The sequence below is a fragment of the Ursus americanus genome, chromosome 6 (genome assembly GCF_024610735.1).
Source record: "Ursus americanus isolate L20-20 chromosome 6, mUrsAme1.1.p, whole genome shotgun sequence".
NCBI classification, from domain to species: domain Eukaryota; kingdom Metazoa; phylum Chordata; class Mammalia; order Carnivora; family Ursidae; genus Ursus; species Ursus americanus.
Window position 1 is genome coordinate 18,901,395 of NC_142132.1, and position 19,123 is coordinate 18,920,517.

Genomic DNA, 19,123 nt, shown 5'->3' on the forward strand with positions numbered 1-19,123 from the left:
CAGACTTTTAAGATGGCCCCAATGACACTGTCTCATGTGTAACTGTATAATTAACCCTCCCTTGAGTGTGCACTGAACTCAGTGACATGTTTCTAATGAAGAGAATGTAAGAACAGCGATGAGATGTCACATCTGTGATTAGGTTACAAAAGATTGTGCTCTCATCTTGCTACCACTCTCTCTATTGCCTTCTCAGCTTGCACCCTTTGATAAAGCAAGTTGCCATGCTGGAGAGATCCATGTGGCAAAGAACTGAGGGCAGTTTCCAGCCAACGGCCAGGAAGAAGCTGAAGACCTTAGTCCAAAAACCTTCGAGCAACTGAATCCTGAAAACAATCACATGAGCTCAGATGCGGATCCTTTTCCAGGCACGCCTTCAGACGATACCCCAGCCCTGGCTACCACCCTGAGTGAGAGATCTTGGGAGGAAACCCTGAATCAGAAGATCCAGTTAAGCTATGTCTGATTCTGAATAAAGAAACTGTAAGACAGCAGTAAACGAGTGTTGTTTTAAGAGCTATGTTTCAGAGTACTTTCTTATGAACAGTAGCTAACTTATATAAAAAATTACACTGGGTATGATCCACATTTGTTAAGGCTTTTACCATGAAGTTACTCACAAATCTGGCAGCAGAAAATAAATCTCAAGTAGAAAGCCAGAGTCCCACTGGCCTGAGAAGCCAGAGGACAAGGTCTAGGGTCTACAACAGTGGCTGGAATTCAAGGTTGGATATCCTGGAAAGGAGGAAACCACAAAGAGTGGAGTTCCAAAATCTGCATATACATACCCCTCAAATTTTTCACTGACTCCAAAAGTACACCCATGGGAGAGAAGACTGCAAGAGCCCAGAGGAAAAACAACCGCTAGAAGGCTAAAGAGCCAGGCAGAGATTTTGACAGCTGCCATCTATAGTGGATAAGTTTTGGAATTTCAGTGCTGCCAAGTTAGAAGGGTCAGAAAACAAAATCCCAAAAGGGCCATACTATAAAAATAAAGACCATATATCAGACTAAATCTCAAAAAAATATAGTATCTCAAATTCAAATTTCATTTACATGGGATTAACAATAGATTTAGACACTGAAAAAGTAATTACATATAGCAATAAAAAAATAGTAATAGAAACAATCTAAAACACACATAAAAAATGAACAGAAACATCAGTGACCTGAAAGGTAACATAAAGAGATCTAATATACATGTAGTTAGAAATCCACAGAATTAAAAAAGCAAAGAAGGTGCCAAAAATCAAGAAAATTTTAAGAAATAATGGCCTAAATCTTTCCAACTTTGATGAAAACCATAAACCCACAGATCCAAGAAGCTCATAAACTCCAAGCAGAAGCAACATGAAAAACACCAAATAGAGGCACATTGTAAACAAACTGCTGGAAACCAGGGACAAAGAAAAACATTTTTTAAATATACAGAGAAAAAGACTTAGACACAGAAACAAAAATAAGAATAATAGCAAAACTGTTGCCCAAAGCTAGGCAAGCCAGAAAAAACAAACAAAATCAAACAAAACCCAGAGAGATAGGAGAGAGAAGTTTAAAATACAGAAAAAAGGGACGCTTAGGTGGCTCAGTCGTTAAGCATCTGCCTTCGGCTCAGGTCATGATCCCTGCGTTCTGGGATCCAGCCCCGCATCAGGCTTCCTGCTCAGCAGGAAGCCTGCTTCTCCCTCTCCCACTCCCCCTTCTTATGTTCCCTCTCTTGCTGCCTCTGTCAAATAAACAAATAAAATTTTAAAAAATAAATTAAATTAAATACAGAAAAAAGGAAAGCTGTCAAACTAGAATTCTATACTAAGAAAAATAGCTTTCAAAAATAAAAGCAAAAGGCTCTGAGATAAACAAAAGCCTGGAGAATTCATTATGAGCATATCTGCACTACAATATATATTAAAAGAAGTTCTTTGGAAAAAAAGAAAACAGAAGTTCAGATCTACACAAAAAATGAAAGTACTAGAAATGGTAAATTTATGGCTAACTATAAAAGAGGTTTTTTTGTTTTTGTTTTTGTTTTTTTTTTGCATTTTTCTTTAAAAGATAATGAAGAAGGATGATGGCATAGCAAAAGGCACAGGAACCAACCTAAAAGAGTCCACAATAACCAAAGGTGGAATAAACTGGGCAATAAAATAATAAAAATAATATTGGACTGGAACCCACAGAATAGATAAGTCCAGATTGATATAATTTAAGTAATGGAATAAATAAATATATGAGGGAGAGAAAAGACAGCTCTTTATTGTAGAAGAATGCCAATTAATGCAAAAGAAATTTTTAAAAATCACCATTAGAATACAGTAATAATTGCTTCAGGGAAGATCAAGATCCACCAATGAATGCTAAAATCAGGGAGCAGAAGATTAAGGAAAAACAAGATATTGGCATAGACTAAAACCAGCACTCCTTAGGGTAATTATTAAGAAAAAATTATTAACTTTAAAGTAGAGCAGTACAACAAAATCACCATAACCAACATCAAAATCACCAGTAATGAGTCATATCAATATCATATATCTCTTGATATGATTCACTGGGGAAAGCACCATAATTACTTCAGTGGCATTCTTGCCAAACACATAATCTCAAACCTGAGAAAATATAATATAAACAAAAAATGAGTGATCTATTATATAATACCTGAGCAGTACTCTTCGAAAGTTTCAAAAAACTTTCCACAGGTTGAAGGAGACTACAGACATATGACTATTAAATGTAATGTATGATTCTGGAACAGAAAAAGTACATTAGTGAAGAAACTGGTGAAATCTAAATAAAATTTGTAGTTTATAGTATTGTACCAATGTAAATTTCTTGGTTTTAATCACTGTATAATGGTTATGTAGACTGTTAATAACAGAGGAAGCTGGGTAAGGGGTAGATGAGTACACAGGGTTGTAAAACCAGTACGACTTTTCTGTAAGTCTAAAATTTGTTCAAAGTGAAAAGCTTAAAAAACATAAAATTTAAAGCAAGAATAACAGCAATGTATTATTATGGGATTTTTAATGTATGAATAAAAAAGTATGACAATAATTGCACAAAGAATGGAAGAAGTAAAAGTGTTCTGTGTGATGTTCTTAGGATATATGAGAAGTGGTATAATATTATTTGAATGTAGACTGTTATGATATGTACTGTAAATACTAGAGCAGCTACTAAAGCAGAGTAACAAAGACATATATAACTAATATGCCAACAATTGAGAAAAATGGATTTTATAAAAATAGTTGATCTAAAATAAGGCATGAAATGAAGGGAAAAAAAGAATAACATATGGCATGGCACAAACAGAAAAACAGATGGTTGATTTAATCAAATCATACTGGAAACTATATTAAATGTAAATGGTCTAAGCTCTTCAAGTAAGACAAAAACTTCCAGGAGTAATATGATCTCACTCATATGTGGAATTTAAGAAAGAAAACAGATGAACATATGGGAAGGGGAAAAAGAAAAAGGAGAGACAGAAACAAGCCATAAGAGACTCTTAACAAGAGAGAACAAACTGAGGGTTGATGGAGGGAGGTGGGTGCAGGATGGACTAGATGGGTGATAGGAATTAAGAAGGGCATGTGTTATGATGAACACTGGGTGTTGTAAGGAAGTGATGAATCACTGGATTGTACTCCAGAAATCAATACTTCACTGTATGTTAACTACTTAAAACTTAAATTAAAAAAATTTTTTTAAACTGCCAGGATTAAAAACCACAAGATCTATATGCTATCTATAAAAAAACCATTTTAAATGTAAAGACACAAATAGGAGAAAGAATGGAAAAAGATATACAATGCAAGTACCAATTAACAAGGAAGCTGGAGTGGCTGTATTAACAACAGATAAGAGGATTCATTAAAACAGGATTCATTAAAAAAAAAAAAAATTACCAGGAATGTTACCAGAAATAAAGACAGATATTTCTTAATGATATAAGTAACCTCACTGGGGGGAAAAAATCCTAAGTATATCTACAAGTAATAACAGTTTCAAAATATAAGCAGCAAAAATTAATAATACTAGTGGGAGAAAAATCTGTTACTATGGTTGGCTATTTCAACACTTATTTTCTCACTAATTGAAAACAGTGGACAGAAAATTGATAGCAGTATAGAATGAATATTATCAATTAATCTGTGACCTTGCTCCAAAAAAACCCAACACAATGCATATACTTCTCAACTGTATATAGAACATTTATTAAGACAAGCCATATTTTATAAATCAGTAGCAAAAATATTGGAAAACATCTCCTGAATACTTGAAAGTTGAACAATTCACTTCTAAATAATCCATGGGTTAAGAATAAGAGATATTTAGAAAATATTTTAAAATAAACAATAATGAAAACACAACATCAAAATTTGTATGCTGCTGCTAAAATAGTACTTGGGAGATTTATAATGAAATGCTTATATAATGAAAAGAAAGGTTTGAAATCAATCTAATAACTTAAAGTAAACAAAGAAGAGCATATTAAACCTAAAGAAAAAACTAAATAAAGAGAAAACAAAAGAAAAAAATAATAGAAAAAATGAAACCAAAAGCACGTTTTTTCTTAAAGACCAATAAAATTGATGTATCTCTAGCCAGACTGATCAAAGACGACCAAATTACCAATATGCAGAATGAGAGAAAGACATGATTACAAATTATACTGATGACATTAAAAGAATAATATAGAACTATTACGAACTTTATGCCAAAAAATTCAACAAATTATACAAAATAGATAAATGCTGACAGATTCAAACTACCAAAATTCAACTGAGAAGTAGAAAACTCAGATAACTCTGTATCTACTAACTAAATTAAATTAGATCAGTGATTAAAAACCTTCCTACAAAGAAAACATCTGTCTCAGATTGTAGAACTGATAAATTCTTCCAAATATTTGAGGAAATACTACTAATTCTACACAAACTCTTCTAGAACACAAAAGAGGAATACTTCCCAACTCATTCTATGATATGAAGCCAGCATTACTCTTAGAGCAAACTATTAAAAAAAAAAAGAGAGAGAGAAAGAGAATTACAGATCAATAACCAGGCTGCATAGAGATACAAAATACTTAACAAAATTTTAGTACGGGTTAAACTAAATCTAGGAAAATACAAAAAGGTCCTATTAAAAATGTATATGGTAGGCACTCAAATACTGGTAAACAACATAAGTTGTGACCTACCCTGTGAAGTCATATGACCTTCACTTTTGAGTCATACTGAAGATGCTTATATTTTATTTTATGTTAATTATCTTTTTTTAGAGGGATGGAGAGGCAGAGGGAGAGGGAGAGAGAGAATCTTAAGCAGGCTCCACACCCAGCATGGAGCCCAACTCGGGGCATCTCATGACCCTGAAATCATGATTCGAGCTGAAACCAAGAGTTGGTCGCTTAACCAACTACACTGCCCAGGCATCCCAAAGATGCTTATATCTTAAAAATAATTCTTGTTCCTAGGGGCACCCAGGGACACAGTTGGTTAAGCGACCCAACTCTTGGTTTTGGCTCAGGTCATGATCTCAGGGTCATGAGACTGAGCCCTGAGTGGGGCTCCGTGTTGGGTTGGGCATGAAACTCGCCTTAAGATTCTGTCTTCCCCTCTACATCTGCCCCTCCCCCCAAATAAATCTTAAAAAAAATTTTCAATTCTTGTTCCTGAACTTACAGGAATATTTTCAAGTATTCAGAGATTAGCTGTATAAAAAAAATCACATCAAATCATACTAATTTATAAAACTACATAATTAACAAAAGCTGGAAATACCTATCATACAAGCTTGAACATATTTAGGGAATTACATCAGAATTTCTACCATTACATTACTTAAGTCTGTCTTATAGGCTTAATTCTCCTTTTCACTGCAAAGAAGATTTCAGTAGCTCTTCTAATCAAGGGCATCTGCAACTAGGCAACATGGGCAAGAGTGTCTATACTCCTTTGAATGGGTAGCATGCTGTCATTAGAACACAATTCCCTATACCTCAGCGGGGTGGAAAGTCAACTGTATCCTCTCTCTGATCCTATCAAACCCTTCTAAGATAGCTTAAGTGTTATTTTCTGTTCTCTTATTGCTTCCTTTAGCAATAACAACTTTTACAGGTTTTTGTTGTTCAGTGAAACACCTGACAATCGGATGACAATAAGTTAACAGTTCATGTCCACGTCTCTAGAATCTCTTGAGGATTCCCAGTCAAAAGGAGTTATTTATTAACGACCATGAATCCTTTTTCTGATTTCTTTTTCCTGCCAAACTAAGTTACTCATTAGCACTTGTACAAACACTCAAAGGCGATCCATTAAATAATGTTACCTGGACCACAAAAGCAATTTTATCACTCCTAGCAGTCCTGGGAGAATTTCAAGAATTTTAGGGACTAAGGGTTAAAATTTGAGTTAATATTGAAAAAATGGGTAATAGTACTGGGCTTCATTAAATTCCCTTCAAACCCCATTTATTGAAAACCTACCATTTATTATCTACAAAAATTCAGAAAATTAAATGATAGGGAATTAAAATCTCTAAGGTCCTTCAACTTAAAAAATTGCTGGTTCTGTCCTTAGTATTTTTATATAGATATTGATGATATATTTTTATATGTTGATTATATCACTTAACTTACAGAATATAACATAGTAGTACGTCAGTATAGTAGGAATTCTGTTTTCAGTAACTGTTACTGTGTCAAATGGGTAAAAAAATTTTGCTGATTCTAATTTCTTATAGATCTGAATGCTGTGAGAGTTGTTTCTTTAAAATGGGAAAAATGATTATGGGTTCCCAAAAAGCATACATTTTAACATATCAGGTCATTCTCATAAGCAAAATGGGTTATTTTGACAAATTCACATGAAATTGTATATTATATATAAATGATGTAGCATTTTATTGATTATACAATGTAGGAAGAATAAATTTTTTAAAAAATATATTCCTTCTAACTTAGCTGTTTTTATAAAGAATAAAAAAAGGGTTCATGTTTAAATAAAGAAATCCTAAACTAGCCCATAATTCAAAGAAGGAAAACTGTAGGAATATTCGAAAGAGATAAAGATGGAGTTTTTTCTGGTTTCAATGAGCAACCATTTCCTTCCCTAGAAGATTAAAATCCTTTAAAACTTCATTGTCCAGAATTCCCTAAAGTGAATTAATTATTCAAACTGACTACCTGATGGCCCTAACTCTAATCCACCCAGGCCAAAAATAAAAAAAAAAAAATTTACAAAAGCATAGCTTTAACATAAAACTCAACAGAACCAGTAGAGGTTACAGGGAGAGGGAGTGATTATTTCCTGTTTTCCCTCTCAAAACACAATTTCTTGATTGCCCTGGTGTACAATGAAGAGTCTCTTTCAAGATTACAAATGGTAAAAAGAAAGCAATGACTAGGAGTTCCATGTACTACTTAACACAAAAAGACAGGACATTTACTTTATGTGTCCATGCCTTATCACACAAAAAGAAAGGTAAATGAATATTACCAAATGAAGAGTTTTCTTGGCTACTCTGGTGTATTATCTCTGGCTCTTCATATGGTTACATTTACTGTCTGTTTAGTATCCTTTTACTGTTTTCTGCCAATGTTCACACATGTGAATATGTACCACTGGTGTGAAATCACACAGCATTAATAAAGATGCCATTAATGCTTAAACAGATAGATGTTCTGATTTCAATATAGTTCCCTAGAAAGCAACGCAGCTTGTATAATGACTGAATTCCAAATATATTAAACTAAACAACAGGCTATATTTCAAGAACTTCTAATTTCTCATATTCCTCAAATATATTGCTAGATGGCATGACTCAAAGTGGTGTACTCATATGACAAGAAAATAAGGATTTATTATCATAATAGAAATCTAATATATATCTATAATAATGTGAATATATATAGAGAGAAGTTTAACAAAATGATAATTATCATGTATTTTGAACTGTAAATTCCTGTTATGGGTTACAGCAATAAGTCAAACTATACTAAAGGTATGTAACACTTTTTGGGGCATCTGGGTGACTCAGTCAATTAAGCATCTGACTCCTGATTTTGGCTCAGATCATGATCTCAGGGTTGTGAGATCAAGGCCCACACTTAAGATCCTCTTTCTCCCTCTCCTTCTGACCCTCCATCCCGCAAAAAAAAAAAAAGGCATAGAAAACTGTAAAAAATGTCAAATTTCCATTTCACTTGATCTTTGCCCAAGGGTCTTAATTTGTAAACATTCTCAAAGGGGCTCAGGATTTTATTTTTTGTAATTAAAAAATCAGTAAAGCAGGGCACCTGGGTAGCTCAGTCGGTTTAGCATCTGCCTTCAGCTCAGGTCATGATCCCAGGGTCCTGGGATTGAGTCCCGCATGGGGCTCCCTGCCCAGTGGGGAGTCTGCTTCTCCCTCTTCCCCTCACCCTGCTTGTGCACTCTCTCTAATAAATAATAAATAAAATCTTCAAAAAAGAAAAAAAAAAGCGGTAAAGCAAGATCTGCATCACAGAAAATAACTTTCCTTTATAATAAAAAGATAGCTTTCAAAAATTAAAAACAAATGTATAGTCATCAAAACACTGCAAATCAAAACCACACAATACCACTTCTTACTCATGGAATGGCTATAATAAAAAAGACGATAGCAAGGATGTTGAGGATGTAGAGAAAACAGAACTCTCATACACTGTGGTGGGAACATAAAAAGGTGTAGCCACTTAGGAAACCAGTCTAGAATTTCCTCAAAAGGTTAAACATAGAGTTACCATATGACTCAGTAATTCTACATTTAGGTATATAATCCAAGAGAAATGAAAACAAATGTCCACATAAAAACTCGGACACAAGTGTTCATAGTAATTTTATTTGCAACAGCCAGAAAATGGAAACAACCCAAATTTGTTCAACTGATAATGGGTAAATAAAATGTGGTACATTCATAGAATGGAGTATTCTTCAGCAGTAAGAAGGAATGAAGTACTGATACATGCTACAACCTGGAGGAATTTTGAAAACACGCTAAGTGGAAGAAGCCAGTCACCAAAGACCACATGTTGTAGGATTCCATTTATATGAAATGTCCAGAACAGGCAAATCTGCAGAAACAGAAAGTAAACTAGTGTCTGCCTAGGGCTAAGGGGTTTCAAGAAAACAGAGAAGGGGTAACTGCTAAAGTGTACAGAGTTTCTTTATAGAGTGATAAAAATGTTCTAAGATTGTTTGTGATGGCTGCACAACTTTGAATATACTGAAACCCACTGAACTGTACACTTTAAATCTATGAACTGTATGGTATGTGAATTATATCTTTACTAAGCTAACATCCTCCTCCCTCAAAAAAAAACAAAAAAACCTAATGCAATGACTTTTAACTGCAGCTATAAACACAATAACCGAGCTTATTCTTTAGAAGTACAGATTCCCTGAACCTGTCAGACTACTAAGTCATAAATTGGGAGTGGGATCCACTCTTCTAGACTAGTGGGGGCAGTACAGTAAGACCTAGGTTCAAATCCTGACTTCCTAGCTGCATGACTTTTTTTTTTTTTAAGATTTATTTGAAAGAGAGAACAAGAGAGCAGAGCAGGAGGGAGGGGCAGAGACAGAAGCAGGCTCCCCGCTGAGCAGGGAGCCTGAGCTGGGGGGTTCAATCCTGGGACCCTGGGATCATGACCTGAGCCAAGGACAAACACTTAAACGACTGAGCCACCCAGGTGCCCCCCTAGCTGTACGACTTTTAGTAAATTATCTAATCTATCTTTTCAGTTCCTACTTCAATACAACGGAGGAAGAAGTGTCTATTTCATTGGGTTACTGTAAGAACTGAATGAGATAAAATATGCAAAGTATACCATATGACATACTGTGCTCGAACAACAGCCATTATTATTATGATGATTATATTGTTTTTACTGGACATTTTCGTGTCCTTTATAGGGAAAAGATAATGCAGACTTCTGCAACGTCTGCCCCAAATCCATGCATCTAATAAGCTAAACCTTACAAATCTTAGCCCCTTTTAAGAAATATTAACTTTTATCTTTAAAAGCAGTTTATTGTCTATCTGATGCCTGCTTGGAATAAAATAACATTTATGAAGTAACTATTTTTACAGAAATACAAAAATTACAAGAACACAAACTTTAATAATGCTACTAATTGTGTGAAGGTACTCCTCAAACAAACTCAAAGGTTATTTTTAAAATTACAAACTTAGGAATAAAGGTCATAGATTAGGCAGACAGAAACCATTTAATTAAATAAAATTTGCCGATTTTTAAAAATACATTCACTTTAGTAAAAATGAGGTATCTATATGCTAAGAACAAACCGAAGTACATTTAAAATCCTGTAATTTCAGGGCGCCCGGGGGGTTCAGTTGGTTGAGTGACTGCCTTTGGTTCAGGTCATGACCCTGGAGTCCCAGGATTAAGTCCAGCACTGGGCTCCGTGCTCAGTGGGGAGTCTGCTTCTCCCTCTGACCCTCCCCCCTCTCATGCTCGCTCACTCTCTCACTCTCTCGCAAATAAATTCTTTAAAAAAAAATAAATAAAATGCTATAATTTCTTACATAAGAAATGTACATTCTTAATTCCTAGGTAATTTGATAACATCCCTACGGAAAGACATCCTTAATAGGAGTCTCATGAAATAAGCCAACACTTTCAGATGGAGGGTAACACACACCCAAAACAATAAGAGCAAAACCAGGAAATAACATTTAATATTTTGATATTTCTATGTAAAAATTTAGCATTTCTTTTTTCTTTAGCAATTCTATTTCAGAATGAACCATATTAATGGTGAAATTTTAACTGAATCTGGTATGAAATCAAAAGTCAATCAACAACCGCATTTCTATCTGAAGACATGAAAAGGAGTATTTCCATTCAGATTCCTGAGGATATTTTAGTATCGTATAAGTGAGTCATATTTTCAAAGTAATAAGTTCATTGCTTGAGAAAATCTATCATGGATTTTCCAAATACGTTTCATGAAACCAAAATTAAATTAAGATTTTGTGTGTCTGGTGAGAGTTAAATGTAGAAAATGCCATACCTAAAACTTAAACTGTATCTTTCTCAAAGCTAAATAAATTTTTAAACACACCTACAGAATATTATCTCTCTGCAAAGCTGCAGTGCCTCAAGTTTCCTTTGTCACCCACTATAAGAGCAATGCTCAAGCAACAATATTTTTAAATCACCTATTTTATTCAGAATATATCTGCCTTTCATAAGAAAACCTTCCTTAAAAAGTTACGTAATTAACTTTTACGTCCATTTTCTTAAATGTTATAAAACGAGCCCAAAAATACCTTTATCAATTTCTCAAAACTGGTAAGTCAAAGTTTGCTATATTCCCTAATCAAAAAATCAAATTGCTTATTTTTTATACTACTACCATTCTTTTGCTTTTTTTTTTTTAAACAAGGCTCTGATATGCCAATCTTTTGTAGTAAATTGGGTAGAAAAGTCAGGTGAATTTACACAAACATTTTTCAGATAAAGAAGGAAAAGTGAAAGGACTGGAAAATGTAGCCTTAATGAACCTACTATACTATTTAGATATTTTTATAATAGGTGGTAACAAGTTAAAAATTCGGGAAACATCTTTTTATTGCTACGAATTCACCTTTTCTCCAGTGAAAATGAAAGCAGAATAGGTTTATTGAAACAACTACATCAATATTCTAACTCACTTTCTTGAGTCTATAAAATAAGCTCAAACCATACACTAACATTGCTAAAATTAAATAATTAAAGTAAAACATATAGAAGATGAAATTTAGAAACTAGCTATTTTTAGGCAAGTATCATATTTTCTGATATGGAAAATCACTTAACAAAATTATCTGGCATAACAAATACTACAAATAGTAGTAACCCAAGGTCTCTTACCAATTTCAGCAGGTAGTTGTTTGATTTTGTTCTCTCGAATGCTAAGCATGCTGAGTTTTGACAGATTTTTGATGTCCTTTTCCACAGTAGTTATACGATTAAAGCGAAGGTAAAGAGTGGTGAGAGAATCTAGCCTATACACCACTGAAGGAATTTCTCTCAGTTTATTATGCCGTAAATCAAGCATCCGCAGCTTCTTCAAGTTATCAAGAGAGTCAGGCAAACTGGTAAGTGAGTTTTCATTTAGAGCCAGTGTCATGAGATTTACTAGACAGCCTACCTCTGCTGGGAGGGACTGTAATTTGTTGCTATATAAATAAAGTTCTGTTAATTGAGTCAACTCTTTGATTGATGATGGCAATATGTGTATAGACCTCTTGGATAAGTCCAAACGCATTGAATTCTCTTCCCGGCATTTGTTGAGCTCTTTAATCACCTCTGCATTGCTAGATTTTTTCCTAGTCCCAGGTGCTGGATTTGGCCGTTTGATCGTATTGTCAACTGAAAAAGCCACTCCTGGTTGGGCAGCACTGGAGTCCTTCTTTCCATCTTTGGCATCTTTCCCTTTGGTCTTAGGTTCTTTTTCTTTGCTCTCTTTCCCAAAACCTCCAGAGGCTTTTGCCTCCTTTTCTCTTTCCTTGGCTGATGGCACTTTGGGATCTTTCTCTTTAGAGTCTTTTTCTTTTCCTAAACTACTACTCATGGTGACTCAAGCTTGGGCAAAAACTACATGAACTCCTTTGTTTTATTTGCCAACAACAGTAATTGGAATTCAAAGATGAAGAGACAAAGATCCTACACAATCAAAAAAGGGGTTGGCTTGAAGAAGTAATCACCATGGAGTAATAGCCATCTGTTACATGTTGGATCTAAAAGCACTATGCCCATTTCTGATAACTTGTTCCAACTGGTAAAATGGTGCTGGTCAATGACTCATTAGAATTCCTGAAATACAATACAAAAAGAATATTAAATTAGATTATAATTTGTATTAAGTAAATGGGCTCTGAAAAACAATCTTACTGAAAATTTGGCCATTTTTCTATGATGTGATGCAGTAAGTATTTACTGAACACTTTCTACTATGCAAAATCCATTGAAAAACTATAAAAATTGATAAGGCAGGCCCCTATCTTCAAGGACTTTATAATCTAACAGGAAGAGGTACGGTAAGCATACAAGTTACTATAAGTTTGTAAGAACTGAAAAATGGGAGAAATCATAATAGCAGCTAATGTTTGACTGCTTTCTATGAACAAGCACTACTGTAAAAAATGTACAGATATTAATTTAATACATGTAACAGCCCTATGAGATAAACTGTTGTCCCTAATTTTTAAAGAGGGACACCAACGCACAGAAACAATTTTAAGTAGCTGGCCTTGTGATCTTGGAAAAGCAACAGAGTTGAGATTCCAATGTATATATCCACAGCCTGTGTTCCTAACCACTACACTAAAACTGCTCTATGTGCAACTAATTGCCAGACAGCTTTAGGTAACAGAAAGGATTTCAAAGGCTATGACAGAATCAAGAGCAATCTCACAAAAGAACAAAATGGCAAAGTGAAATATGTATGGAGCACAGCAAATAGTTAGGGAAAAGGATGTTAAGAATCTGTACTTTAATAAGCATTCTAGGTGATTCCAATGCAGGTAGATCTAGGGACCACCTTGAGAAACAGTAACAAAGGTCAATCTCCAATGATGTCTATAAACTAGAAACTGAATGGTGATAAGGATTCTTAACAGTTCTAAAAAGTAGAAAAAGTTCACTGGTAAAATGACCAAAAGGAACTACAAAGGCTGAAAAGATGAGTAAAATGGCTGTGAAGGAGTCTGTCCTCCCTAAGTATTCTGAAATTTATTAATTTTATAAGTAACTGATCTTTATGTGATGGTAGGGCTTAAAGATTAAAGACAAAATGATTAAAATCCTACCTGATTAGCTTAAGAAGTTAAAAAAAAGTTAAAATTGGGGCGCCTGGGTGGCACAGCGGTTAAGCGTCTGCCTTCGGCTCAGGGCGTGATCCCGGCGTTATGGGATCGAGCCCCACATCAGGCTCCTCCGCTAGGAGCCTGCTTCTTCCTCTCCCACTCCCCCTGCTTGTGTTCCCTCTCTTGCTGGCTGTCTCTATCTCTGTCGAATAAATAAATAAAATCTTTAAAAAAAAAAAAAAGTTAAAATTTTATGAGACTACCAAAAGTATTTGGTAGTCTAAGTGCACAGGATCGTGCTAAGAATTTCTATACAGAGGATATGAACCCTACCCTATACAAGGTTACAGTTTAATTAGACAGCCAAAACACTCACATATAACAACTAAACATAAGATAGTATAGTAAACCCTCAGACAATGACATATGCTATTGCTCTTTTGAGAAAACTGACATCAGTGAAAAGGGCTCAGAAAGGTTGTGTACAGAAGTACAAGCAAGTAAAGACAAGGTGGCAACGCAGTCCAGGTAGATACAGTGAAATGGTAACTTAGGCCAAGAATACGGAATGATCTTAGTTTGCCATAGGAAAGTGAAAAGGTGGAACTTTGCTGAAGCAAAGTCTCGGGTGGAGACTAGGAGCTGGGTAGAAGACTAATATCTGTAAATTCCAGATAGAAGACTCCTAGAATACTAGGAGCTGGGTAGAAGACTAATGATCTGTAAATTCCAGACTAGAGTTTGAACTTTATCAGCCTATAAGGTTCTACAGTTAAATAAACATGGTATTTTTTGCTAGCGCATCAGAAAAGTTATTATCTCTCCACTACTCACCACCCCTTCAAAAAGAGAAAATAACTATTTTGAGCTACAATGGAGAAAGACTAAGAAAACCTTCAGAGGTACTGATTGAGAAAGCAATGCTGATAAGCCAAAATGAAAGCACATTAAAATGATACAACAGTGAATAATGGGAAATATACACAGATGATGGAAATACAGACATTTCTTATCAATTTGTATGTAAGAAATGTCATTATGCCAAGTTTCTGAAATCAAATTTCTATTTAGCAAGATATGTATGTACTGAATTTAAAGTGAGATGCAGATGGTATAAAAAAGATGTTACATATTAAAGAACCAATCTAGCCTCACACGAAATATACTAGCAAAACTTTAATGCTTCTGCTTAATAATTAGATTTAAAAGGATTTTTATGAGTTAAAACTGCTTAATAATTAGATTTAAAAGGATTTTTATGAGTTAAAAATAACACTTTTCTAAACACACAATTGGCATTTTTAAGATGGAATCCTTGATCTCCTATTGTTTCCCAAACTTCTGTAATACAAAAAATAAAATAAACCTGTGATATTTGTTTTAAAAAAATAAATTCCCAAACTCTATCCTAAACCACTGAACTGGAATATTTAGGAAGAGGAATCTAGGAAACATCTGTTTTAATAAGAAATGTCTCAGCAAATGCTTATCAACTTTGGAAGTACAGGATATAACCAAATCTGAACACTGGTATATTTACTATTGTATTTCTTTTTTTTTTTTTTTAAAGATTTTATTTATTTATTCGAAAGAGATAGAGACAGCCAGCGAGAGAGGGAACACAAGCAGGGGGAGTGGGAGAGGAAGAAGCAGGCTCATAGCAGAAAAGCCTGATGTGGGGCTCGATCCCATAACGCCGGGATCACGCCCTGAGCCAAAGGCAGACGCTTAACTGCTGTGCCACCCAGGCGCCCCTCAATTTTCATTTTTTTTTTTTTAATATTTTATTTATTTATTTAACACAGATAGAGACAGCCAGCGAGAGAGGGAATACAGCAGGGGAGTGGGAGAGGAAGAGGCAGGCTCATAGTGGAGGAGCCTGATGTGGGGCTCGATCCCGTAACGCTGGGATCACGCCCTGAGCCGAAGGCAGACGCTCAACCGCCGTGCCACTCAGGCGCCCCCCCTCAATTTTCATTTTTAGAATAATATTTAAGAAATACAATAGTAGGCGCCCCTCAATTTTCATTTTTAGAATGATATTTAAGAAATACAATAGTAGGCGCCCCTCAATTTTCATTTTTAGAATAATATTTAAGAAATACAATAGTAGGCGCCCCTCAATTTTCATTTTTAGAATAATATTTAAGAAATACAATAGTAGGGGCGCCTGGGTGGCACAGCGGTTAAGCGTCTGCCTTCGGCTCAGGGCGTGATCCCGGCGTTATGGGATCGAGCCCCACATCAGGCTCTTCTGCTATGAGCCTGCTTCTTCCTCTCCCACTCCCCCTGCTTGTGTTCCCTCTCTCGCTGGCTGTCTCTATCTCTGTCAAATAAATAAATAAAATCTTTAAAAAAAATAAAAATAAAAATGAAAATTGAGGGGGTGGCTAGCTGGCTCAGTCAGTACGGCATGTCACCCTGGATCTCGGGGTTGTGAGTTCAAGCCCCACAATGGGTGTAGAGATTACTTAAAAAAATAAAATGAAAATCAAAGAACTACATAAATATTTGTATGTTACATACATGATACTACTATAAAAATTAAAAATGGTTCCATAAAAAAATAAAAATTGAGGATGAAAGAGTGGGTCAGGAAAGAAATTGTACTAATGACAAAACAAGTTACTAATAATTTCAAGTTTCCATTGAAGTTTGAAAAGAGACTTCCCATAATATATAAATAACAAAATATAGTTGAAGTTCATACTAGAGATACTTGAGCTCTTTGATTTCCCTGCAATAGTGATGGATTTGAGCTGACCCCACATATTCATCCTATAACTCTTATTCTTAATGAGATTTATTGATATACAGCTCAGGCACTGTTCAAAAAAATATAACTAGTTACAGAGAACAGAATTTGGACTTTGACATCACCATACTGAAATGAATTAACTAACTAACCAGGCTTGACTATTAACTAAAAAATTTTCACATCCAGTAAAAATATATGTTGTCTAACACAACTAACAAATGACTTGACAGTCCCAAATTAAATTCTGGATCTAACTCAGATCTGAATCAGGTGACACCACTAAACTTTTTTGGACAAGAAAAAAAGTATTGGGAGTAATCTTTCATATTTATTGGAAATAAACTATTCGATTTTTAAAAAATCCCTTTAGAACGTTGCAAGAGAAGGTTACATTAGCACAAAATTTGACTCTTGTACCCACTTATGTAACAGAAAGGCAGTACCCATTCTAAAAATGCTTAAAATCTAGTGAAAAAGCATAAAATTGCACCAATTACTAAGCTGAGCCTAGCAATGGTGTTTTTATACTGGGATCTTCATCACTCCAGAATATTCCTCTATTCCCTACCACCTAATAACTACCATACACAGAGCACTTGACATGAACTTTTTATCTTATTTCAAATTCTCAAAACCACATCAAGGAAGATATTAAAAGTGTCTCCACTTGGTTTGAGTCCATTTTTATCATTTGTCCAAAAATGATACCAAATATTACCAATGCTCTCTGTTGGCAGAGGTCTTAGTTGATAAAATTTTTCTCAGGTACTTAGTTATGTTCTAAATTATGAAAATTCTTAACTTCAAATTCCTAAGTAGAAGAATTCCTCTATTTCCAATTTATAGAGAAGAAAATTGAAGCACTAAAGTCAGATACCTGGTAAGTAAGGAAAAATTCAAAACCAGGTCTGACTCTAAGCCCATATATGTTTTTTCCACTATACCATGGTGTATTTCAAAGATAGCTATCTAAATCATAATTGTATGAGGACGCTGATTACAATACTTTAGGCCTCAATACCTTCTAAGCCAGGGGTCAGAAACTTTTCCTGTAAAGGGCCACATGTTAAATGCTTTAGGCTTTGAGGGCCAGATGTTCTGTTACCAGTGCTCAATTCCAACACTTTAGCATGAAAACAGCTGTAGACACTTGTAAATGACTACGTGAGGCTGTGTTTCAATAAAAGTTTACCAGAAGAGGCCACATACTGAAGTGTGGCGACAGTTTTCCAGGTCACTGTTTCATATTTCAAATCACTCCTTGCAGGAACTGTATCTTGTATGCAAACTGGATGTAAAAAGTAAAAAAAAATTCCTTGTTCTTATAATACACTTAACATTACTTTTAGCTATTTCTAAAATAGCTACAATTTCCTAAAATCTATGGGAAGGAGGACTGGAGGGAAGATGGAAGTGAGAAAGCACTAGCCTAATAAAATCTATTCTTGGTACAGACTACAATGATGACTACATATAATTATTTTTTAAAAACACATCAATAGGACACACATACTAAATATATTCCTTAGTCTTACCTTAAATGTGGATGTGAAAGGTTTACAATATTAGGTGCTGAATTATAACGAACAAGACTTCTGGTTCCAAACAAGATGGAATAAGCCATTTCACCCTGTTCCTCCCATTAATTATAACCTAAAACCTTGCACAAAATACATAAAGCAACTAGCAGAAGATTCTGAAAAGTAGAGAAAAGAAGGTACAGTGGCTAGGGACTCTGGCTGAAGGATAACCTGCTGGTGAGTTCTCTGTTTTGGTTTTGTTTTTTGTTTCTGTTTTTTTTTTGTTCTTGTTTCCCACATAACCTGGCCTGGCCGTAGAGAAGCCCATAATACCTACAAAAAAAAAGGTCCAAGAAAAGTTCTCTCTCTAGTCAAAGGACTATGAAGAGAATGAAAAGAAGCTACAGGATGGGAGAAAATGTATCCAGAATAATATAAAGAAGTCCTTTAAATAGTAAGAAAACAATCAATCCAATTAGAAAAGAGGTGAAAGAGACTTGTAGAGACACCCCACTAAATACACATATGTACCAAGATGTTCAGCATCATTAGTCATTAGGGAAATGCAAGTATAACTACACATCTATTAGAAGAGCTAAAGTAAAAAATATGGATGATACCAAGTACCGGTGAAAATGTGGAGAAACTGGATAAATCACTCATTGCTTATGAAAATATAAACTGGTACACCACTGTGGAAAACAATCTGGCATAAACATACACTTTAACATACAACCCAGAAACTGTACCCCATAGGTGTTTATCCTAGAGAAATGAAAACTTACGTTGACATAAAAACATGTATACTGGTACACCACTCTGGAAAACAATCTGGCATAAACATACACTTTAACATACAACCCAGAAACTGTACCCCATAGGTGTTTATCCTAGAGAAATGAAAACTTACGTTGACATAAAAACATGTATACAAACATTCATAGCAGCTTTATTTGTAATGCCCCAAAAGTGAAAACCACCCAAATGTCTTTTACTGGATGAACTGATAAAC

At 34.8% G+C, this 19,123-nt stretch overlaps 1 protein-coding gene across 2 annotated transcripts in view; it reads right to left on the reverse strand.

The window, feature by feature from the left end:
• Positions 1-19,123, reverse strand: part of SHOC2 (SHOC2 leucine rich repeat scaffold protein) — a 92,332-nt gene that overhangs the window by 35,458 nt on the left and 37,751 nt on the right. For both annotated transcript variants that reach the window (XM_045803088.2, XM_045803087.2), the window contains exon 2: positions 11,897-12,841. In XM_045803088.2, coding sequence (XP_045659044.1) covers positions 11,897-12,599 — 703 coding nt within the window. In that variant the 5' untranslated portion in view covers positions 12,600-12,841. The remainder of the gene's footprint in view (positions 1-11,896; positions 12,842-19,123) is intronic.